The sequence below is a fragment of the Strigops habroptila genome, chromosome 9 (genome assembly GCF_004027225.2).
Source record: "Strigops habroptila isolate Jane chromosome 9, bStrHab1.2.pri, whole genome shotgun sequence".
In the NCBI taxonomy this organism is placed as follows: Eukaryota; Metazoa; Chordata; class Aves; order Psittaciformes; family Psittacidae; genus Strigops; species Strigops habroptila.
This window is the reverse complement of record NC_044285.2, coordinates 26460832-26485192: the sequence shown is the minus strand read 5'-3', so window position 1 is coordinate 26485192 and position 24361 is coordinate 26460832. Positions and strand designations below refer to the sequence as shown.

At 43.0% G+C, this 24361-nt stretch overlaps 1 protein-coding gene across 1 annotated transcript in view; it reads right to left on the bottom strand.

The window, feature by feature from the left end:
* Nucleotides 1–24361, bottom strand: part of COL4A6 (collagen type IV alpha 6 chain) — a 127618-nt gene that overhangs the window by 31470 nt on the left and 71787 nt on the right. The window contains exons 5-14 of the mRNA XM_030497413.1: nt 18700–18834; nt 16531–16575; nt 6045–6161; nt 5126–5194; nt 4367–4402; nt 3880–3942; nt 3216–3251; nt 3051–3092; nt 2213–2305; nt 1122–1175 (exon numbers count right to left, since the gene is read on the bottom strand). Of these exons, the coding sequence (XP_030353273.1) occupies nt 1122–1175; nt 2213–2305; nt 3051–3092; nt 3216–3251; nt 3880–3942; nt 4367–4402; nt 5126–5194; nt 6045–6161; nt 16531–16575; nt 18700–18834 (690 nt within the window). The remainder of the gene's footprint in view (nt 1–1121; nt 1176–2212; nt 2306–3050; nt 3093–3215; nt 3252–3879; nt 3943–4366; nt 4403–5125; nt 5195–6044; nt 6162–16530; nt 16576–18699; nt 18835–24361) is intronic.

Here is a 24361-nt window from a genome sequence, read left to right as displayed (position 1 = left end):
ACAGCAAAGTTCTGTCACTGCTACTCTGTATTGTATTCTACATTTAGAAATTATTTCAAATCTCATTTCTTGACAGCAGCAGCTCAAGGGAGTGCTCAGAGCACCCTTTTTCATTCTTAAAGCCTACGAATGACACAAAACTAGCATTTTCATGCTCAACATTTGGAAACATTTGGTGTTTTTCCAAGTCAGCAAGAAGTATCAAATCCAGAGATAGAACACCAGGATTTAATTTCAGGGAGAGTTACAGTAGTTAAGCAATTTTCAGGCTTCAAGCTTGAAATATCTTTTAGCTGTGGTTAAATTCACACATATGTTCAACCCCACCAGCTAAAATGGGCCTCTTGTGATGCATAAAACTAAACATGCACATAATGGCACCTTTCCAAAAAGGCTAATAAACTGATTCACATACAGTTTTCTCTTGCACGTCCTACTAAGGACATCTGTACATTGAAGGAACTGGCAAACAATTTATCTTATTAGTCAAAAGTTCCACAAAATATCTATTCCTTAAACTGATCAAATAACCTGTGTTTACAAAAGGTTATAAGCTGGGAAACAATTCTCTGGAATCCAGGGATAAACTGTTGTTCTTGAATCATACAGAGAAGATGCTACACATTGCTAAGTTTATCAGCACTAATGTTAAACAGCCCATTTTAAAACTGGATACATATCTAGACAGAAAGAACTGCATATGCTTCACAGCTTTAAAGTAAAATAACAAGAATATGTTTAGACATTATTAAAAGAAAAAGATTAATTTTTGTTTTAAGTATGTCTAGCTCTGTGGGACATCAAGAAACACTGCCATCAAGTGGCCATGTAAAGGGTACGTCTGCTTGCAGGTCTCCTCTGCAAACTGCAAATGACATGCACTGAAATAACAGTTGCTTTGTAACGTCTGTAGTAGGACAACATTATCTTCTTTGTATCTCCAGGAGAGAAAACTATCAGATTGCAGCTACATTCTTCAAAAAGTCTTGTGGACGTTTTTATCAGATTTTCAAAGTACTCTGGTGCCTAAAAGCCCCTGTTGAGACCTTGTGAGCTATTCAGCAGGTGTTGAACCACCCAAACAACATTAGGCATGTATTAAAAACTCTCCTCTGTCTTACCGGAATGCCAGGCAATCCTTTCTCTCCAGGGAATCCTTGAGGGCCTGGCTCACCCTGGCAAGTAGAAGAGGTAAACACAATAAATCACTGTGCCCATGAAGGTAAGACTTTCCCCAATCCCCCCATTATGCTCCTGACTCCTAAAGTAAGGCCTTGCAATTTGTTTGTCAGCAAGTATACTTGGTCTGTGTCATCATGTCCCAGATACAGTGTCCCTCAGCACAGTGCTGGTGCATGGAACAAGTTGCCTGTTACGACATCCCATGGCTTCAGAGACCACTACTTGGGAATTGTTGTTCTGCTAGAAGTCAAACTAGAAGCAGTTCATAATGTCATCTATGGAATTGGGACATATACGGTACTTGAAAACCAACAAAATAACACATGCTGAGATAGCATAATGTATTCACAGTCCTGCCTACAAATTCAAGAGTGAGCCAAAAGGAATGGCATTTATTTGAATATCACCTCACACTAACGTAACTCCACCAAGTAAGACAGTATCTATCATGACTTATGCTTAGGCAAGCTCAGACTGGGCTCCCAAACCAGCCTGTATAGGTCCCACATTAATTCAGTATGCCTAAATTTCATGTGTGTAGAGAATCTTTAACTCAAGATCTACACAGCTTTTATAAAAACACTGATGAGCTAAATATGTATCTCTGTAAATTACAGGATAACAAAGTAAAGGAGAGAAATATGATTTCATTTCAGTAATGTGCATCATGCCGAAGCAAAAGAGGTGGAGCCTTCTGTTTATTTTCCTAAATGGATTTAGGTTTTTGCTTTAGTTGACACAATTTCACAGGTCCAACAGCAACAAAATACAGTTCATTTATTTTTAGTATTAATGATGAAACCTTTTAAATAACTTTCAGATTTCTCCTTCTGAGAGGCATGCATTCTCCAGTGGTCCATGATGCTCTGAGCTAAGAATATTTGTATCCCATAGCCACCTGGCAGACTAGACTAGTACAGAAAATCATTTTGATTTGGAAATATAACAGCCCTCACTGTCTAATAATTTCATTCAGCCTTGAATGAAGAACCATGGGGAGGGGGAGGGTTTGTAAACTGAATTTACAGACCTTTTCACCTTGCTTCCCTTTTGGAAATCCCATGAATTCCAGTATTCCAGTGGACGGTGGGGGACCTGGAGGGCCAGGCAGCCCTACATCACCCTGTTGGCAAAAGGGAAAAGCTATTAACATAGGCAGAACATGTTTGATTTCCTATGAAAGTAGCTTCTGAATCAGAAAAAGCCACTCTAATTATATCCCACATACACAATATCTGTGCTCCTGAATGCTAGCACAGAGTTTGGTCATGGAAGGCAAAAGATTAGACTGAAAATTCAAATGAACAGGCAAACATTCCAGAAAAACTTTGGGGAAAGAAAAGAAAACAAGAAACGATTAGAAATGTAAAATGCAAAGTGAATCAAGTCCCAGATTGAGAACTTGGAGAAGCCCCGTTATGCCACTGTAAATTCTCACAGAGACTGCAGGACACCATTTAGGATAGTGAGACTATAAATTACAGTTGACCCAAATAATATTCTGAAAGCCAAACAGAATGAAGTCAGTAGAATAATTCAATACAAGAGGCAAAGGTCCAAAGAAATGGAAAGACAGAGATTCAAAAGATGTCAAAGGACCTCGTGTTTCCAAAACCATGAAAATACTGAGCTGAAATGACATTTTCCCCTTCCCCCTCTTCATCCAGAAAAAGCTCCCATCCTTTTGTTGTGTACCAACAGTTAAGGAACCAGCAAGACTTTAGTATTTGGACTGTTAATTAGTCCAAGAGAAGAAAAAGGAAAATAAGAAAATGCTAGAATCTATCCACTTTCGAAAGGACCAAGCTATGATGGAACACTAGAGTATTATTTCATGCTCTTTCCGTAACAGAACAAATTTCACCTACCTTTTCTCCTTTCTCTCCTTGAAAGCCTAATCCCATGTTACCCTAGGAGAGAAAGACACCAATGATGAACAAATGATAAAACAACAGCATTACTATCACCTGTGCCTACAGCACTGTTAAAAAAGCCAAAAATCAGGTGTAGAAAGAAGGCAGGTGGGTACTTACTTTTGGACCTGGTGGCCCAGGGGGACCCACTGGACCCTAAAAATGAACAAGACCAAGATTTTATTTCTTTTGACTTCATTAGGATTGAGAATTGGAACTGGAGAATGCTGGGATCTGCAGTGGTACCTGTACTCTGATCTCTTGCCCCCAAAGCAAAAGTAACTGATACACATGATCTTCAGGTCTTTACATCCTTAATAGACAGCACAGCCCTTTGGTGCTGTGGTTAATTAAAAGCAAACTTCAATTTAAAAACAACAAACTGTAGTTTGTGTTTACTTCTGCCCATTGGAAACTCTCTAGCAGCATCTCGAAAAAGCAACTCTTCAGCACGTTTCATGATGTCAAAGGTTCCAAACATGCAAAGATCAGTATATTGCCTCTAGTCCCAAGATGAGGAACCGCTCAGAACAGTATGATGTTTGTATGCAGCTTTGCTGGAGCCCTCATTCATGATTGCTGATCTGAACACTACAACAGAGAGAGGCCTTCCCTCTTGTGATTAGATTACACTATCTAAGTTCAAGTATTTTGTGCTTGAAGTCAGCTGTATTCTTAGATGCACAGATGCTTACACTCACTGTCATGACACAAATGCACACAAGGAAGGAAAACTGCCAACATTTTGAACTGTTCAACAAGTGCAAAAGGTGAGGTCTCTTACCTGCAAACCTGGTAATCCTATAGGGCCTGCAGAACCTACTGGACCTGGAAAACCTTTTGGGCCCTGTAAGAACATAGGACAAATACAGAATGTGTAGTACTTACCCTATCAAACCCCAACCAAAGACAACATGAGTCTCAGGAAACATAAAATAATATCCCCTAATTAAGTATGCCATTTACAATACTATAATAATCCAATTCATATTATTAGGTGTATTTTGAAAATCAAAGCAACAGACTCAATCGTAGAAGGGAGTTTGATTTGAAAAAGGAAAAAGTGAACAGATAGTAGCAACAGTCTGAGTCCCTCTACCCTAATGTGGATCCAGTCCTACCACTACATATCTGGAATTGCTCATGCTAATGGTATCACACATATAAATACATGGCCCACTAATGTGAAAAGTGTCCTTGAGAACCAAACAAGAAAAAAATACCTACTTAACATTCTTTAAAATCATTATTCCTCAAATTAAATAACTTACAGAAATTCCATCCAATCCAGGAAGACCATTTTCTCCCTAAAAATTATAAATGCATGAGTAAAAATCACACTATGTTATTGCAACAATCTATAAGGAACATGAAATTTTGTACGAATAGAAATATTTGCTGTTAATATCAGGTCAAGTGTAAATAGGAAAATATTTTTACACCTGTGCTTTCACATTTAATTTAGGTAATGGAGAGATTCCAAAACTCCAGAGAAATTACAATCATTTTATTTATGGATAACAAGAGAAACTAAAGCGGTATGAAGAAAAAATATATTAATCATAAAAACACTGGAAAGTACACTATAAAAGCTTTCATTACAAAACCAAGACACATATAAAATACATAAAATCATTATTATACCGAATTATCTGTATCTCCCATAAATACTGAAGAAAATAAAGATACATTTAACTTTTACCAACTTATAAGTGTATATAATGTGGGTAGAATGTTATAAAAGTTCTTAATTTTGGACAACAAAGCCATTATGACAGAATAAATGTCTTAATATTTTCAACATTTAATAAAGCAGGAGGCTGCTAAATATTGCTGAATTCAGTCCCACAAAAGGTACTGAATCCTTTGTAGATTTTTTCCACCTTTTTCACAGCTCCGCATTCAGACATACCCAGGACACCCACGTCTAACATCATGAGCAATCCAATCTGCAGCATCAGCCCTGCAACCTGTATGACATCAAAGTATTTCTCATACTTCATTTTTCCCTATGTGATGACAAGTCTTACCTTCATTCCTTTAAGGCTGCCTTGAGCAAAAACAGGTTCTCCTTTAAGGCCTTTCGGGCCAGGACGACCCTGATTAAAAACAACCAAAAACCAAGTCAGAAATAAATTTCAGGTGAAAATACTGATTTAGTTTTGAAAGAATTTATATTCAGCATAATGTACAAGGCAAACTCCTGGCTCCAGTAAACTGCAGAAGTGCCACTGCACATTTGTCAGAGAAGCTGTGCCATTATGACAACTTACGACTTCCTGCAGCTTTATTAAAGTAAGGTTCTGCAAACATTTTCTCTGGTATTATCCTTTTTGTATTAGATTTCCCTTTTACTTCAGATCTTCAACAACTTTTAAGCTCCTATTTGAATCTGTTTGACAGATATGTAGCCCTCTTATACGTATCAATACCATTCAGAGCATTTTTCAACATCGTATGAATTTCAAGTCACCTAACCTGTGTTAGTAAGATCAGGCTTTGAATGTGAAGAAATATTCAAATATTTGTCAAATATTTTTTGATCGCACTTCAAAAATAACCATGTACTTTTATAAAAGACTGTAATTCCCAAAAGCATCTAAGAACAGAGTTCTTGTAACTGATCCTACTCACTTGAAACAGACTGTAGAGCATGACCCTCCTCTACAGTCAATGAAGAAAAATGTGTGTCTCCAAAGACAACTCATCCTGACAGGTAGAGGGAGAGAAGTCTTGAAAGCACCACCCCCTGTAAGAGGGGGTCCAGATGAATAGATTCACAGGATCTTCACTTTACCCTCAGAGTGGAATTTCTATGAGACAATGATACTCAGCTCTAACATTGCTAGGGTTCTTCCTAAGTACTTGGGAGTTACTTTTCCAACAAAGGCATGAAAAGCGAATCCTGGCTTAGTGACTGTAAAACACCATATTCAAGTTGGGACATACAGGCAGCCCAGGTAGGCCAGGAAACCCATCTGATCCGGAAACACCAGGACTCCCAGTGGTACCATTGCAGCCATCAAGGCCGGGCAGACCTCTAGGTCCAGGTTGCCCAGGGTGACCCTGCGTAAAGGGGAAAAAGAGAGAATGACTGACAGAATGCATTACTTTATTAGTAATACTGTTCTCGGAAAGTGGATATCTTCCAAATGGCAACACAAAACAAAATAAACACACAACTCCCACTCAAGTTCAGTGTATGGCAGACTGGAACAGAACTATCTTCTTCAGCCAGCATTGTGTATCCTCTCCAAAGCTTAAATCCTAGAACACTGGCTGTATTCATTTGATTACCTTCTTCTCCAAGGGATAATTTTCTAAAGTACATAACTTGTGCATGAGTAGGTCCCAAAAGGGCAATACTCATCCGAACACAGTCAGAAACATACAGCATGTAACACAGTGTAAAACAGCACGCAAGGGTGCACCTGACACGAGCAATGGAAGTTGCTCATGTGAAAACAAGGGCAGAGGCAGACTCAACAATACTGAGCATTTATAATTCCAATCTGCTTAAAGTTTCAGTGACTTCTCTTCCTCTCCAGTGTGGATTCTTTCCTGTAATAGTTCAACAGATGTTACAACTCCAGCATCAGGCCATTCAAGCAAAAGAGCTTCCCTTGTATTAAACTTAAAACTTCAGGCAAAGCAACTGGTAGAAAGACCTAATTAAACTAGCAGCATTTAAAAGAAAGTATTTGTAATGGTCAATTATTAATCAAGCATCAGTTCAAAGGAGATCAAAGTTTGAGACTTTAGTTACTTTTTCTTCAATGTCATATGGGTATGTGTAGGCAGAACACAGAAAGGCAAAACTGTCAAGTCACACTACCCAGGTTTCAAGCAGCTCCTTGTTCTATCCTCCTTGTCACAGAAATTAGTTCTGTGGCACTCAAAGACAGTGTTTCATGGTAGGAAGAAAAATGAAACTCATGGAGATAGTATCAGTAACTGACGGTTCTCTCCTTCTGCTCAGAACACCCAGATCTTGACTCATCCCAAAAGTACTTTTGTTTGATCCTAAAGATTCATCCATAAGATATGGCATTAAACAAGTTATGACTCACACTAGGAAAGAAAAAAAAACCAAACATGGATAAAACGGAGATAAAGCAGAACATTAACAATCCTTCACACCCGACACTTAAAACAAAACACATTTGTGTTGCTAAAGGTCTTCCCAGTCCAAGCCAATAGCACATGTTCTGACCAAACTCAATGAGAACTTTGCAGTAACGTAAAGCCTTTTATCTAAGGATCTTAAAAGGCCTTGCAAAAATGTGGGAATGCTATAATCTTCATTTTACGCATGAGAAGCTGGGGGCACACAGTAGCAGAGTGACTTTCCCAAGGATGCAGAGCAACTTAGGCCTTAGTTATGTAAATACTCAAGCTGATCACTGGTCTCAGCTGCTGCCAGGAGAGCAATCGCACACTCCTGCCTACTCACACCTACCTCTTCCCTGTCCTGGCATAAGTACAGGCAGGATGGGCGAGTCGGAGCAGGAAACCAACATAGCAGAGAAATAACTGTTCTGTTTCTTAATGGGGTGAATTTTCAGCCAGATGAGTGTCTCAGTCCAGCTCATTTGGCACCTGCACTGTGACTTGTGCCAACAAAATGCAGAGATGGGGAGAGAGTCCAGATCTGCTCTCTGTCCATTAAAAATGTGCAAACTGAATGAATGTAGTGTGTCTCCACTACAGGATCAAGGCAGCTCACTCAGACAAGTATAAATTTGAGATTAAAAAAAGCCCGAGGACATGAAATGAAGTCATCCCAAAGCATTAGCATCATGCACCACTATGTACATTGTACCAGTTGCCTGGATGATTAAAGTTTGTCAAAACACCCACACGTGGTGTGCAAGCAGGGACTTGCCAGGCCCTGGTAAAGCGACAGAAGAAGGCTGAAGCACCAATTTATTGCCACTTCTTGTCTCGTAGAAATTATTTCCCAAAGCTGGAACAAATCAGTGGCAACCCACCCTCCTCCATCCATGTGGGATGTCCCAGCCAAAAGCAGCGAGTCTCTGATGTGTCAGGCTGTGACTGCAGAGGGAGGCCAGATTGGTCAATGTCTACCAGGTCTTTCACTTCATTTACAGCATCAACAAAACCAGAAGCTATGGTTACAACATAAGGTGACCAGCTGCAAGGTTTAGTGAAGCTGAAGAGCCAACATCTGCCTCTTAGAGCTAGATAAGGGGGAGCCAAGCTGCTAATCCTTTAGTGCTGGCCACGAGCCAGCCCATGGCAGGCAGCTCACTGGTGGCCTCATGTCTTGGGAAACACTTTGGGTGAGATCTCTCTCGCACCAACACAGTCTATAAGCAGCCCAAAGGATTCCTCTTAATATGTGAGGAGGGCTTTCAAAGAAGGGGCCCAAAGTATGGTGATCACAGTGATTTAATCATAGAATCATAGAATCATAGAATCGTAAGGGTTGGAAAGGACCTTAAGATCATCTAGTTCCAACCCCCCTGCCATGGGCAGGGACACCTTGCCCTAAACCATGTGGCTCAAGGCTCTGTCCAACCTGGCCTTGAACACCGCCAGGGATGGAGCATCCACAACCTCCCTGGGCAACCCATTCCAGTGCTTCACCACCCTCACTGTAAAGAACTTCTTCCTTATATCTAATCTAAACTTCCTCTGTTTAAGTTTGAACCCATTACCCCTTGTCCTACCACTACAGTCCCTAAGGAAGAGTCCCTCCCCAGCATCCTTGTAGACCCCCTTCAGATACTGGAAGGCTGCTATGAGGTCACCACGCAGCCTTCTCTTCTCCAGGCTGAACAGCCCCAACTTTCTCAGCCTGTCTTCATATGGGAGGTGCTCCAGCCCTCTTATCATCCTCGTGGCCCTCCTCTGGACTCGCTCCAACAGCTCCATGTCCTTTTTATGTTGAGGACACCAGAACTGTACGCAGTACTCCAAGTGGGGTCTCACAAGAGCAGAGTAGAGGGGCAGGATCACCTCCTTCGACCTGCTGGCCACGCTTCTTTTGATGCAGCCCAGGATACGGTTGGCTTTCTGGGCTGCAAGCGCACACTGCCGGCTCATGTTAAGCTTCTCGTCAACCAACACCCCCAAGTCCTTTTCTGCAGGGCTGCTCTGAATCTCTTCTCTGCCCAGCCTGTAGCAGTGCCTGGGGTTGCCCCGACCCAGATGTAGGACCTTGCACTTGCCTTGGTTAAACTTCATAAGGTTGGCATCGGCCCACCTCACAAGCGTGTCAAGGTCCCTCTGGATGGCATCCCTTCCCTCCAGCGTATCAACCGAACCACACAGCTTGGTGTCGTTGGCAAACTTGCTGAGGGCGCACTCAATCCCACTGTCCATGTCACCGACAAAGATGTTGAACAGGACCGGTCCCAACACCGATCCCTGAGGGACACCACTCGTTACAGGTTTCCAACTGGACATCGAGCCATTTACCACAACTCTTTGCGTGCGGCCATCGAGCCAGTTTTTTATCCACCGAGTGGTCCATCTATCAAATTGATGTCTCTCCAATTTAGAGACAAGGATGTCATGTGGGACAGTGTCGAATGCTTTGCACAAGTCCAGGTAGATGACATCAACTGCTCTGCCGCTGTCCATCAGTTCCGTGGCTCCATCATAGAAGGCCACCAAATTGGTCAGGCAGGATTTCCCCTTAGTGAAGCCATGTTGGCTGTCACCAACCACCTCGTTGTTTTTCATGTGCCTTAGCATGTTTTCCAGGAGAAACTGTTCCAAGATTTTGCCAGGCACAGAGGTGAGGCTGACTGGTCTGTAGTTCCCCGGGTCTTCCACCTTCCCCTTCTTGAAAATGGGGGTTATATTACCCTTCTTCCAGTCATCGGGAACTTCACCTGACTGCCAGGATTTTTCGAATATGATGGACAGTGGCTTAGCAACTTCATTCGCCAGATCCTTCAGGACCCGTGGATGGATTTCATCAGGTCCCATGGACTTGTGCACGTTCAGGTTCTTAAGATGGTCTCGAACCTGATCCTCTCCTACAGTGGGCCTAAGGTCTTCGTTCTCACAGTCCCTGCATTTGCTTTCCAAGACTTGGGTTGTGTGGTCAGAGCATTTGCTGGTGAAGACTGAGGCAAAGAAGTCATTAAGAACCTCAGCCTTCTCCAAATCCATGGTAGCCAGTTCTCCTGATAGCTTCTGGAGAGGGCCTACATTGTCCCTAGCCTGTCTTTTATTTGCTACATATCTATAGAATCCTTTCCTGTTATCTTTTACATCCCTTGCCAAACTTAATTCTAGCTGGGCCTTAGCTTTCCTAACCTGGTCCCTAGCTTCTCGGGCAATGTTCCTGTATTCTTCCCAGGCCGCCTGTCCTCGCTTCCACCTTCTATAAGCTTCTTTTTTCCCCTCTAAGTTTCCTCAGCAGCTCCTTGTCCATCCATGGAGGTCTCCTGGCCCTCCTGCTGCACTTTCTTCTAGTCGGGATGCAACACTCTTGAGCACGGAGCAGGTGATCCTTGAATACCAACCAGCAGTCTTGGGCCCCCCTGCCCTCTAGGACTGTATCCCATGAAACCTTACTAAGGAGGTTCCTGAAGAGGCCAAAGTCTGCTTTCTTGAAGTCCAGGGCAGTGAGCTTGCTGCATGCTCTTCTCACCGTCCTGAGGATCTCAAACTCAACCATCTCGTGATCACTAGAGCCAAGGCTGCCCTGGAGCGTTACATTTCCAACCAGTCCCTCCCTGTTGGTGAGCACAAGGTCCAGCATGGCACCTCTCCTCGTCGGCTCCTCTACTGCTTGAAAGAGGAAGTTGTCTTCCACGCAATCGAGGAACCTCCTGGATTGCTTGTGCCGGGCCGTACCGTCCCTCCAACAGATGTCAGGATGGTTGAAGTCCCCCATGAGGACCAGGGCCTGCGAGCGTGAGGCTGCTCCTATCTGTCTGTAGAGCGCTTCATCCACAGAGTCCTCTTGATCAGGCGGCCTGTAACAGATCCCCACCGTAATGTCCCCTGTTGCTGTTTTCCCTTTGATCCTGACCCACAAACACTCTGTTACCTCATCACCCGTCCCCAGACAGAGTTCCATACTCTCTAGCCTATCACTGACATAGATAGCAACGCCCCCTCCCCGTCTGCCTGGCCTGTCTTTTCTAAACAGCCTGTAACCTTCCATTCCAACATTCCAGTCATAGGAGCCATCCCACCATGTTTCTGTGATACCAATGACATCATATTCCCGTAGCCTTGCACACATCTCTAATTCCTCTTGCTTGTTCCCCATACTACGGGCGTTTGTATAGAGGCACCTTAGCCGAGCTCCAAATGAAGCCGACTCAATGGCTGGGGCAGCTGGAACATCTCTACATCGCTCCAAGCACTTATTACAGGTGCTGGCAACTGACCAGGAATGTTGGGATGGATCAATGCTCCCCTCCCCCAACACATCTAGTTTAAAGCTTTCCTGACCAGCCTGGCAAGCCTCCTACCAAAACAGCTCTTCCCCTTCTTTGTCAGACCAGCTCCACCAGCCTCCAGTAGATCTGGCCTCCCAAATGGAGCCCCATGTTCTAAATAGCCAAACCCCTGACTATGGCACCAGCTTTCTAACCATTTATTAACCTGCCAGACACGCCTAGCTTTTTTAAGGTCCTCCCCTTTGCCCTGGAGAATCGATGAAAAAACTATCTGAGCTCCAGAGCCCCTAACCACCTCTCCCAGGGCTCTGTAGTCCTTCTTAATGTCCTCCAGGCAACTGCTGTCTATATCTCTAGCACCCACATGGACCACTACAAGGGGGTAATAGTCAGCAGGACTTACTAGAGCAGGCAGCCTCTCAGCAACATCCCTGATCCGAGCCCCCGGGAGGCAACACACCTCCCTCGAGACTGGATCAGGCCGGCAGATGGGTGCCTCTGTGCCTTTCAAAGTAGAGTCCCCTACTACTATGACCCTCCGCTTCTTCCTGGAGGCACCAGTAGCGATCCTCTTTACTGGTGCATCAGCAGGGTGCTCATTAGGTGTGGTGGGTGCTTTCTCATTAGCCTCCTGCAGAACCGCGAAGCGGTTCTGGGTGGGGACATCAGATTTAGGAGAAAGCCCCTTGTCGTTAATTGTCCTCTTCCTCCTTTTTTTGTTCGTTTTTCTCGTGACTAATTCCCAGCTTCCTGGGTTGCTGCCCTCCTTCTTTCCTATACGAGCAATGCTGGACGTTTGCAGCCCCTGCGCAGTTTGAGCCTGGAGCAAGCAGCCCAGCTTCCTCTCAGCTTCCCTGGCATCTTTTAGCTCTCCAACAGCCTCCCGTAGCTCAGCCACCTGCTGCAGGAGGACCTCCACCAGAGCGCACCGAGTGCAGCCCTGTCCATCGTGCACCCCCGCCTCACGAGACCAGTCGAGGCACTTTCTACACTCCGAGGTCTGCGCCGCAGCCTCCCCTCTCATCGGCTCTGTCTGGGTGCCTACGCTGGCCACCGCCGGGGCAGAGCTCCCACAGCGGGCCCTGCTCCTAAGGCGAGTGCTCACCATCCCGCTCGCTGCCCGCTCGCCCTGCCTGCGCGAACTGCCGTGCCACGCCCTGACTGCCCGCCCTGTTCGCCGCGCTCCTGGTCGCTCGCGCTCCCTGGGATGGGTTTTACCCACTGAGGGCTGGTGCCGTCACTCCTGGCGCCGCCCCCTGTGAGTCAGCTGCTCGCGTCAGCTGAGCTGCCGGCTCCTGGGCAAGTCCTGTCGAGGACTTGAGGCTCCCTCGGTCTCTCTTGCCGCTCCGAACTGAGGCTCCGGGACGCTGTGCTTCCCCCCGCTCCGGTGTTAAAGGCGTCCTCTCTGGAGATACTCACCTCGGCAATTGATCGTTAGTGGTCGATGATGGCCCTTTTGAATCTGCCACCGTCACTCCTGGCGCCGCCCCCTGTGAGTCAGCTGCTCGCGTCAGCTGAGCTGCCGGCTCCTGGGCAAGTCCTGTCGAGGACTTGAGGCTCCCTCGGTCGCTCTTGCCGCTCCGAACTGAGGCTCCGGGACGCTGTGCTTCCCCCCGCTCTGGTGTTAGAGGCGTCCTCTCTGGAGATACTCACCTCGGCAATTTCTTATATGTATTAAATAAATCTGTGGCCCTGTCATTTAATCCCCATGGGATCCACGTCTGTGGTTCTGAGCCAAAGTGTGACAGACTGACACACATGCACACACATATCCATGCTCTCTTTTGCTTTAGGGAAAAAAATTCACAGGATTTCCTACTTCCTACCTAGTCTGCTATTAGAGTTCACAATGTCTTGGTTTAAGAACCTTACCTGAGGAAATACTGAGCACACACAAGTGACTTCCTGGAGAGTTGTAAAGTTCTGGCTTAAATGAACCTTTTCCCCAGGGATTTAAAATACTGATTTAAAGAGATGTTTTGACCAGAAAACCAGTGGTTTTCTTCACTGCTCTCACACCCTCTAATTCCTGTTTTGGCAGATGTGCCAATTCAGTACAAGCACCTCAATTGACTAAGGCAGAAGACTTTTACAGGCTCTACTTATACATGACAGGGTGACTAGTTTACAGGCTGGAGGTAAAACACAGGCTGGAGAGATCACTTGTGCCCTGTTTTCACGAAAGGAGACATTCCCTGTGAGACAGATAAGGAAACCTGAACTCATCTAGGCCCTTGCTTTATCCAACTCTTGCTCGTACACTAACGCTGTGATCCCATGGGTCTTCTTTTCTAAATCAAACAGCACAAAGGTAATCCCAACAGGGGAGCTCAACAAATATTTAAAAACAGGGAAACAAATGCAATTAAGAGTGAACACAAAACTAACTGAACAAGCAGTTTCACGGATCGCTACAGCAAAGTGGCCTTTTTACAGCCATCGCCAAGTCCTTGTGTTTCCTCTAGGAGGGTCATAAAATACAGAACTTTGCTTCTCCATGTAGCTCTAGCTTTCATGATAGAGACAAGGACTCATTCCTCATAGAAGTATTTCTTTCTAGAACTCCTTGGACAGTTCATGAAAAGCTACATACACCTCTCGGCTCCAGTTCCAGCCTTTGCCAGAGGTGTCCTTGAATCTTGTCCTACAGGAAAAAGTAAACTTCCCGAGTAGGGCTAAGGATTTGAGGGTTTCTTCTACAGTGTGACATGAAAGGCTAGGAATAAACACATGTAGCTGCTGTATGATTAGGTTAAAGGGATTAGTCAGGCCAGCTGCAACAACATAGATTACAGAATCAGACAATATCTCGAGTTGGAAGGAACCCATAAGGATCATCGAGTCCAACTCTTTGCTCCTCACAGGAATACCTAACACTAAATCATATGACTAAAGAGTGTCCTCCAGACGCTCCTTGAACTCTGACAGGCTTGGTGCTGTGGGGAGCCTGTTCCACCTCCTCAAGGGAACTCTGTGGAACATCACTTCCCTTAAGGTCAAAAGTGGGATTCCCCTCCAAATCACAGCCTTGCAGTCATTTGGCCTTGATTAAAATACACCTACCCACGCTAACATACCTGCATACTACAAAGAATCCCTCTCCATATTTAGATGTTAATCCTTGTGCAGAGATAGCAATATATTTTACTTTGTCTTACATCTGCCAGCACACACGTGCTCTCTCCCCTGCTGTGCATTTTACACATCCATATCATATCTGTATGTTCATATACATTTCACAACAAACCTAAGCTACTCCCTATCCTGAAATGCAACTGGCAGAAGTATAAGTATTTTCTCAAGCAATGGTGGTTGCTATTTTCACCCTAGAATGGAAGTATTTATTACAATGGTTAGAATGTAAACAGTAGGAACTAGTTTCTCTTCCCCCTTTTTCTGTCAGGCAGTTGTGGCACAGAAGAGCACTCTGCTGTTCATAAACAGCAAAATCTGCTTCTTCCCATTCGCCCACCTGCAGAGTATTGTAAAGCAGACAGAAGAGATCTGCATATGCTGGAGGCTTTGAATCCTCTCATTTACCTCCCCTACCCTCTCCTTGGAATGCCCATTGCTGCCAACTACCTAGCAATAGCTGTCGCTGTATCTCTGCCTCCCCTCATTGTTGGGAATCCCCTTTCTCCAGTGCCTCATCTGAAATAATACCCTGAGAACAGCATGTTCCCAGTGTGTTCAATCAGATTAAGTATTATGGGAACAGCTTGTTCTCTTCAGACCTAGAGTTGGCTGGTGGGAAAACAAAAAAATAGCAGCGAGGGAGTAGAGCAGGAGAGAAAACAGGGAAGGATGAGCAGAGGGGGAGAAAAGGACAAGGGCGAGGAAGGAACTGGAACCAAGGAAGCTCACTTACAAGGCCAACCATGCATTTTCAGCCAATCTAGCAAAACAGTTCAGTTTTTGATAGGAAGTAAGAAAAACACTGCTGAACTGTTGGAGCTCTTGGCCAGCTGAGGAAGTAAGGAAGATGAGAAAGAGCATGGGTATAATCTGAAGGCACAAGGACACAGAAGATGGAAAAATGTCATTAAGAAAAGAAAAATTCTAATAGCAGTAAAGAGAGCAAGGAAGTTTGGGGCAACTTCTAAAAGCTGTCCCAGCTAAAACTCCCCTGAGGTAAAGAGCGTGTAAGAAATCTTTGCAAAAATCACTGGGGAAAACCAAAGCAAAAGAAAGCTCGTCAAAACACTCCTGGCACATAATATTTTGAATGGTAAAGGAAACAATTTCAATAGAACATTAAAGTTCTAAAGAATAAGAGAAAAAATTCCTGATGGCCAGGGAAAGTGGTTACCTACCCCCATCACCTGAAAATGCAGTAATTGTCTCTTTCCTGTCTTAGGTTTCTGAAAGGCTCAAATCTAAACCAGCACTAGCACCTAGGGGAGAAACAAATAGTCTCTGGAGAGCCTCAGCTCTAACCACTGTTTTCACTCACATCATAGAAAAAGAAGATTGAAAGAGACCAGGTAACAGCACATACAAGGCGGCTACTACAAAGCAAAAGGAAACAATATCAGTGTTCATCATGAGTAAGATGAGAACTAAGAGGTTTAAACTGGAGAAAGACAAACTGAAGCTAGGCATTAGCAAAGCTTTTCTAACACTGAAGTTAGTCTCCACCATTACAATGTTTTAAGAATTAGTTAAGAAACACATACTAAAATGGCCTGAAGCAGAGCTGATCATGCCTGTTTGACTGAGGTCCCTTTTGACTCCCTAAGTCTACGACTTTATGATACAGTGTTTTCTAGACATGGTGCTGAAAGAAAAGCTTATGAATGATGCAGTGGATCCCTATGTAACTTGGGCTCGCTTGCTGATGCAGATCAACTTCCTACCATCCCATAATAGGAACCAAACCTCTTATGAAACAGCACGGGATCACCAGGTAGACTAACAAACTGTCATTTCCCTACAGAGAGAAGCAAGCACTTACAAGATACACCATGCTTTTGCTAGGACAGTCTCATCGTGCTTTTGGTTGTGACTAACATTCTGGTGATTTATATTTACATATGGAAACTTACTGGGATCCCGTTGATGCCTTGAAACCCTGGAACTCCCATTGGGCCCTGCAGAAAGAGAGTACACATTGTATTTCACTTCATCAACCATATATTTCAATTACCTGTGACATATTTTTCACTCCAATGTTTTTGGCCTTGGACTTTAGCTTTCGGAAGCAAACTTTCTCATGCAGATTCTCTCTCACCACAGGGGTCAGTCAAGATAGGACCCGAGCATCTGAGCTTGATTGGATGCCAAATGAGTGTTTCAGGAATGTTTTAATCAGGCAATTTAAAGTAAAAATATAATCTCCTACTGCACATCTGGGGAAAATAAGTTGCCAGGAAAATAAACAATCCAGTGTAAGCTTAACTCTCAGTGTCACACTTGACCTTGCAAGAGTTTCAACAGGACCTAATAGGTTTTTCTGTCTATGCTTGGATAGTACCACCCAGAGACATGTAGACCACTCTACTAACTTCAGACCATCCCTGGCTGAGTTGTAAGTCATTACCACTTTGTTGGTTCTACTGCTCTGTTCTGGATAGTAGCAAAACAGACTGTAAGACAGTCAGCTGAATATCCAGCTTAAACTCTTGCTTTGAAAAGATAAAGGTATTGCTTCTATGAGGGATAAAAAGACAATCTTATTGCATGTTGGTGTTGCATACATATCCATTTCAGTGGACAGAAATAGCAGTTCTGGAGGATATAAGGGATTTTTTCGTTGCAGGGAAATTGGTTCCAATTGTTAAAGGCCAATTCCTATCCTGGGTTTGTGTGTCTTCCAAGTCTGGTTCAATGATTGCAGTGTTATCTGCTAGAATTATGAAAATGCTATCACTCGTATCAGCTCTCAGTCCTTGTTTTGAATCCTCCACTGCCTTTCACATGTACGCAACACTGAAGCCATGATATTCATTGTCACCACTTTCCATTTGGTTCTTTGTCTTATGAGAAAGGGTAATAGAACTCAAAGGTGTTGACTAATATTAAATGAAAAGAGGGTGTAACTGCAGCATATGAAAGTACAGTTGAGCTAGTTTCATCTAGCTAGCTCACCTATCAGTTGGGAAAACGTGGCAGACAAACTCTAATCTACAGGTCCTGGTACAGAAACTATCTGTCTTATTTGCACACATGACCTGAGGACCTTGCCTCAAGTAGACTGATAAGATGCTCTGGAATAGTTTCAGAATGCAAGCCCTTGTCCTGATGACCCAGATGTCCTTCAGATTTTAGAAACCATGCACAGCATGCAGGACTTCCTGTGTCTTTGAGGCTTTCAAGCTGTTGCCCTTGAAACATCCCTTTTGTCCAACCGCACAGGCATGAGAGTAGGAATCTCATCCCAGCCCTTGCATCAGACAATATCAGACTTCCCCATTCTAAAATTCATTACACAACCTCTGCCAGGGTCTGTGGTGGGAGCATATACATGGCTCCAGCCTATACGATGAGACCTAATGAGTCCTCTGCATGCGACCCAAAACTCATGGTGAGAACACATGCCTGGTGCACAATGTAAACTTTCCTTAAGGTGAACTACCACTCTCTATTACTGGAAGTATTTGTTCACACTTCCATTCATTCTTTTGCCTAGCTCCAAACTCCCCTTTTGATACTTCCCTCCTAAGAAGAGACAGCAGAACAGATCTTAAGGGCATTAAGACGTTTTTATGTTTGCCGTTCTGCCCGTTCTTGCACACTGCATTCTTTGACACCCACACCTTATAGCTTATTCCATTTAATGAGATAGTTTATAATATTCTTTCTGTTATAAATAACTTTGGACCTGCAAAACTGCATTGCGGGTTTCATTTAGCGCCCATTCCTTTTGCTCTTCTAGACACTAACACAGGATCTTCTACATAGAAACTAGCCCCCAGGTCTCTCTGAACACAGCATTAATAACACCCATCTATCCCTGGGCATGTGAAGTGAAAGACTATTTGCAAAGTAGTGCTCATTTGGCAGTGGTTCATCTACCAGGATGAGTAAGTGTTCAGCAGCTTTGAGAACTGTGTCCTCATTCAAAAACAAAAGCAGGGATTTTCTAAAGATACTAAATGAAATACTGCTGTGTTCTCACCCCTGGGCAGATAGTCCAATATTATCTTTAATTATTCAAATACATATACAAGGCCACAGATGTATTGCATGGACAGAAAAGTCTCTGCTGATCCTACCTTGTCACCTTTATGTCCAGCTAGTCCAGGAGGGCCCACTGCTCCTCTCTCACCTTTTGCTCCTGGCAAACCTTCTGGGCCAGTAAATCCAGGTGCACCTATCGGTCCTTGAAGCCCAATCGGTCCTGGCCGACCCTAATACACAAGAAAAAAAAAGTCAATGCACTGTGTTCACAAACCCCTTTGCAATTACTCTATTCAAGTCAATCTTTAATGCAATTTGGTACCTCTCAGGGTAGGTAGGACATCATAAAGTTTTCCCTGTACATTCTCAGAGTTTTTAGATGTTATTTCAGGCAAGTCATGAGTAATAGTAAGAAATCTCCCCTTTTTCCTGGAAGATTTATTACTACCCATATTGCTGTAGGAAGGAACAGGGGAAGACAACAGTGTTTTGAGATCAAATTGGCTGCTGCTTCTTCAGTTTGCACCTCTACTTCCAAGCTGCAGAGTACAAAAAGGTCTTGCTTATGCTTTAGATCAAGCACATCAAACAGGTAACACAAGGTGCAAGAAATGCATGGGTCACAAGCAGTCAGAAAACACACTTTTGAGTGTTTGAGACCAGCACAATGGTTGGCTCAAGACTAGGATTGATTCCACTGTGCTCTCCTGGTTGCCTTACAGCTGGGGTGTGGATTTGATTTCCCGAGCACAAAAAGAAGGGTGCAATGACTGAGCATTGCCCGGAGATGGCAGCCTTTTCTACAACTGCAGAGACTCATGGGACCGACGAGCTTTCATGGTTCTACCACTTAACACGGACGCGCAGAGCAGTCTGGTACTTGTTCCTGAAACAGGCCAAGGTTTAAAAAAGAAATTGCTGTAGGTGCTCTAATTTTTTATTAGCCTCAGGAGCTGCCTCTTGGCAGCTGAACACTTAAAGCAGATCTTTCTGTAAACATTTTTGTACTTCTTATTTGGTTCCTTTTGAAAGAATCTGAAAGAGATCAACAGAGTCTAAGGTCCCAGAGTGGCAGTAGAAAATGACAGTTTAGGGCTATGTTTTCTAGTGGCAAGACAGTGGACTACATGAAGTAATCCATGCAAAGAATCAAGCCTTCATGTTAAAAGATACAGAATGGAGGAGGAAGTTTAAAAAACCCCAAATCTCCCTCCTTTCAATCCTCCCCTATGCTCATGCCCATGGTAGTGTGTTTCCCTTCTCTTTCCCTAACTCCTTAAACCAGCAGAAGGAATGCAGCTCCCTGCTGCAAGTGTTTTAGTAATCTCAGCTGGAGACACACAAAGTCCCGACTCCACAGCTTGGCAGGTAAAAGACTTTATAGTTAATCTAAAAATGCATTTTTACATGGTAATAATCAAACAAAATGAAACAAACTGCCATTGATTTTAAAAATTCTTTTTCCAGGATAATTTTTAGTACTCGTTCAGGATAAACCATTTTATCCCATATTCCATGTTTCTTCACTACTGAAGCAGCAGTTCTCCCGGTGTCACTCTTTCTGTTGTGACTGTTTCATCCTGGCCTTTTAACAGAGGTCAAGTGCATGTTTTATATTTCATACATTTTCTGTCTAGATACTGTCCATACAGCGCCCTTCCAGAGGCACAGATTCCCATCTGAAAAGGCTTTTCTGTTGATTATTTTTAGCTCTCTGGGCTAATCATCAATGGAATCCTTTATATTGGGAACCATATGATCATAACATTAATCCCCCAAAACCTTCAGTGGTCCTTGACAACCATACACAACAAGGAACATGTTATGCAAATCACATGCGTTGCTCTCACTTTCAGTCTTAGCTTTAACTTCTTCATTTCCCACAGTCACAAGCTACCCGGAGTCTTTCAGGCAACATCTGACAAGACAAGGGTTGTGAACTGTTTTCCTCAAGGCAACACAGCAGGGGAGAGACATACCCTAAAAATGGGCACATTACTGTTACTGCCAGCCACCACTCACACAAGCAACAGCATCCAAGAGTGCACCAAGGTTTCTAGAGAAAAAATGCTGTGAATTCCTCACTTGTTTGACTTGCTAACACTTCGGTATTCAATTAGTTTGATTGCCTGGTTAACAACAGTGTTTCACGATGACTGGAACTGATAGGAATTAACATTTTAGGAGGCTTTTGTTGTGCTCTGCTGCAGGTCACTTTGGGAAATATATCTAGATGAGACAGCAAAGACCAGTAACTACAAGTTCTGCAGCTCTCTGACAGAAGAATTAAACATGTGCTCTCTGATTTCAGGTCCTGTAGGTAAAAAACTCTCCTTTGCAATAGGGCCCTACAAGAAAGATTTTAACAGCACTTGAAGATTCTGTTCAGTGCCTTAGAGTGTCACTAAACCATAAAGACACAGTAAAGTGCTTCTAATCTCTCTGATAATGTGATTATGCCATGATAATCAGGCTCTCAAGAATTCCTACTGTTTCTTTTGAAGTCTGTGTGGATGGAAATCATGTTTTCTATGCTGAAACAAAGGAGTTGCCTCCACTGCTAAAATAGCAGCATTTTTCGTCACTCAGTAGCACTCCCATGAACTGTCCCAAGATAAAAGCATTACAAGGAGCAGGCTCCGTGATGTGCAGGAGCAATTCCAGGATACAAGCACAATGAAGACTCAGGTTTTACCACAAGGTAAGCTTAGAGGGTTCAACACCAGGTGGAACTACTGTTTGACCTCAGTGAGTTTACCTTGTGGTAAAAAGTTAAGCATCTAGTCTTTACTGGGCTTTGGCATCAGGATTGCTCTTACTTATCTGAAGGATAACAAGAATAAAACATCTCTTAGAAGTGAGGAAAAGCTTAAACATAATATGTGGATTACATCAAACAGAAACTACAGTCAATCAACACTGCTCCCTATTTTTATTGTTATATATAGAGAGAGAGAGTCCGGTAGCCTGTAGAAAAGCCATTAGTAATTAATGCAAATGGTATCATTTTGGTTTCCTGGCTGTGTGACAGGAAAATTATAGAATGCTCCTAACAGCAAGCAAGGACAAAGTCTATGAAATCACGGCGACTTGTGAATGTTTTCTCAAATGTCCACTAGAATTTCATATATTTTAATATCATGACCTGCATTCTCAAACATATGTGTGCACCAGGGTTTTATTACACAAGCAGCAGTAAATGAGCTGGCTGCCTCTCTGCAATGAATACGACCCTGGCAAAACATTGCATTATTTCTGGATACACCATGGTGCTTCCATAGATAATTTCAGGATTTTGACCAAGTTTGTGCCACAAGTTCCATATGAGTCATACACGTCTCTATTACACACATTAAAAATACAGAAATGTCTCAGCCATTCAGGTATCCATTCTCAATGTGTGGTAAACAAGAGAAAAAATGGCAGGGATAGACACCTCCTACTGCTTCTGAATCACCACGCTGCAAAAGGCAGTAAAACAAAACAGTCTGAAAAAGTAATTTGATGGCAGTGTCTTTCAAGACGAAAAAGGTTCTGCAACATGTGCTGCCTTCCCTTCACCTTTTTAATTCATCTGCATCCTAGGGTGTCATGAGGAAAGGCCAGTGTGATAGGTAACGATGGGGCCTCTCTACTGCTACACAATCAAATACATCACAGCTTCTCTCCTGTCCCTACCATTTTGCCAACTCTAATACCCCACATAAATTTTCGCCCACTGAAGCAGAGCTGCTACACATAGCACTGCAAATTCCAAACATTCTTCTTTTCCCCATTGCCTCTGTGAGCTTGGAGAATTAAGCATAAATCTATTTGGTTTGTCGCTGTGCAAAGGAACACACGTGGCAGTGGTATGGAACCACCGGACATGCCCCTCATTTCAGGGACAAAAAAGAACACAAGTGCTTACTTACTTGGGGACAGTTCCACTAGCCTCACTCACTAGCACATACTAGTTCAGTGATTCATCCCTAAAAAAGGATACTGGAACTCACAAAGTGAGATAATTTAGCAGAATACAGTAAGATAGTAACTAAGTAGAATACAGGTAGGGTAGAACTGATCCCTACTTCAGTTAGTAAATTTGTAGACTGCCATATTTCAAGCAGCAAACCATTACTATTATTTTTCTAAGCAAAATTAAGGTCCAGTATATGAAAAGAGCAACTGAATTTAAAGATGCTCATGTTTTCTCAAACTAACACATAGTTCCTTCTCTATGAGAATTCAGTGAAAAAGATTTACTTCACAAGAAATTCTTTGTAGTCTGAGGAATCTTGTATTCAGTTGATTACACTAAGGCAAACCAAAGAGACGAGCATTAAATCATTATGGCCCTAAAAATGTGTATTCTCATGTACCGCATACACTAAGCAGCATGAAGCCCGAAACTTGGAAGGAAGATCTATGTACCCAATTCCCATGTTGTACAGGATAGCCCACACAAGGGATGGATCCTTCAAGATGCTCTTTCAGGCAGGCAAATAGCATTACCCACTTATCATGGCCATTCTCTCTGATCAAGGATGCCATGTTACAAAAGGCTGAGTTCAGACAAAGTGCCTACCAGTGCAAAGCAACATGGCATTAGGGAGTAGCATGACCATGGGCTAACCACTTCTTTCTACCTCAATTTCCTCCCTTCTCCTTTTCCATCTGCCCTGCCTTAGCTGCAAGATTCCTGCAGCAGTGGATATCTCTTGCTGGATAGACAGTGCCTAGCACAAGAGAGTCCTGGTTTCAACTGGGGCCCCACGGTTCTACCGTAATAATTACTGATGAAAAACCCTGCACTATTTTCCTAAATTACAGGTCAGGTATCCAGTGCCCTGCTCACATTCCAGACTAAGTAATTATTTTCCCTACTGAAAAATGCTTTGTACTTTTAAAGAAAATTATTCTTCAGTTTTTCTTCTAAAAAGTTAGGAAAAGTCTTCTTCAAAATGGCTTCTTTTTCTTCTGTCATATAATTTACTGTTCCTCTACACAGCTTTTTACCCGCACAGCATGAGACGAATACACAAAACTGTATATGCACACAGAAACAATGGACCAGAAAAACCATCCTGTGCAACAATCCTATTACATTCAGCACCTACCCAAATATGTTCGTTGTTCTCTGTTTTCTAAGGAAGGTTATCAGGGTAATAATTGGTTTTTAAATTTATTTTTAAGAAAAGAGACAAATTATACTTTAATATCATAATTCATTTTAGGAGTTTTCTGTTTATGTGAAGCAGCGCTTGGCATGCTCACACTGCAGACTGCCAAGGCTGCCCTGGTCATCTCAGGAGCAATCTTTTAATGTAGTAATGAGCAAATGCAGGCTGTTCTTATAGTGATTTCCAACTTTTGCTCATGCGGTAAACTCCATTTTCAAAAGATACTTCTGTTATTTCCACTAAGCCTGACTAGACATGTCCACAAGTAGAAAATGTAGGTGATAAAAAAAGTGTGAATATATATATGGTTTGACACCCTATTTAAACTGCTTAAAAAAAAATAATGAAATTTGATTCAATAAACCATTTACTTTCTGAATCCTGTAATTCAGTAACAAAAAGTTGCAATGGAAGGTTTACCACATTATAAATACAGAACTGCATATAAACCCTGGACATTTTCATTTTTAAATTAGATATTTAAATCTCTGAAAAGTTTGTTCTTTGCTCAATTCCCAGTTAAAAACTTTCATGGAACATTCTGATCCAATCAATTCCACATATTTGCTATTTCTATTTATAGCACACAAAGAGA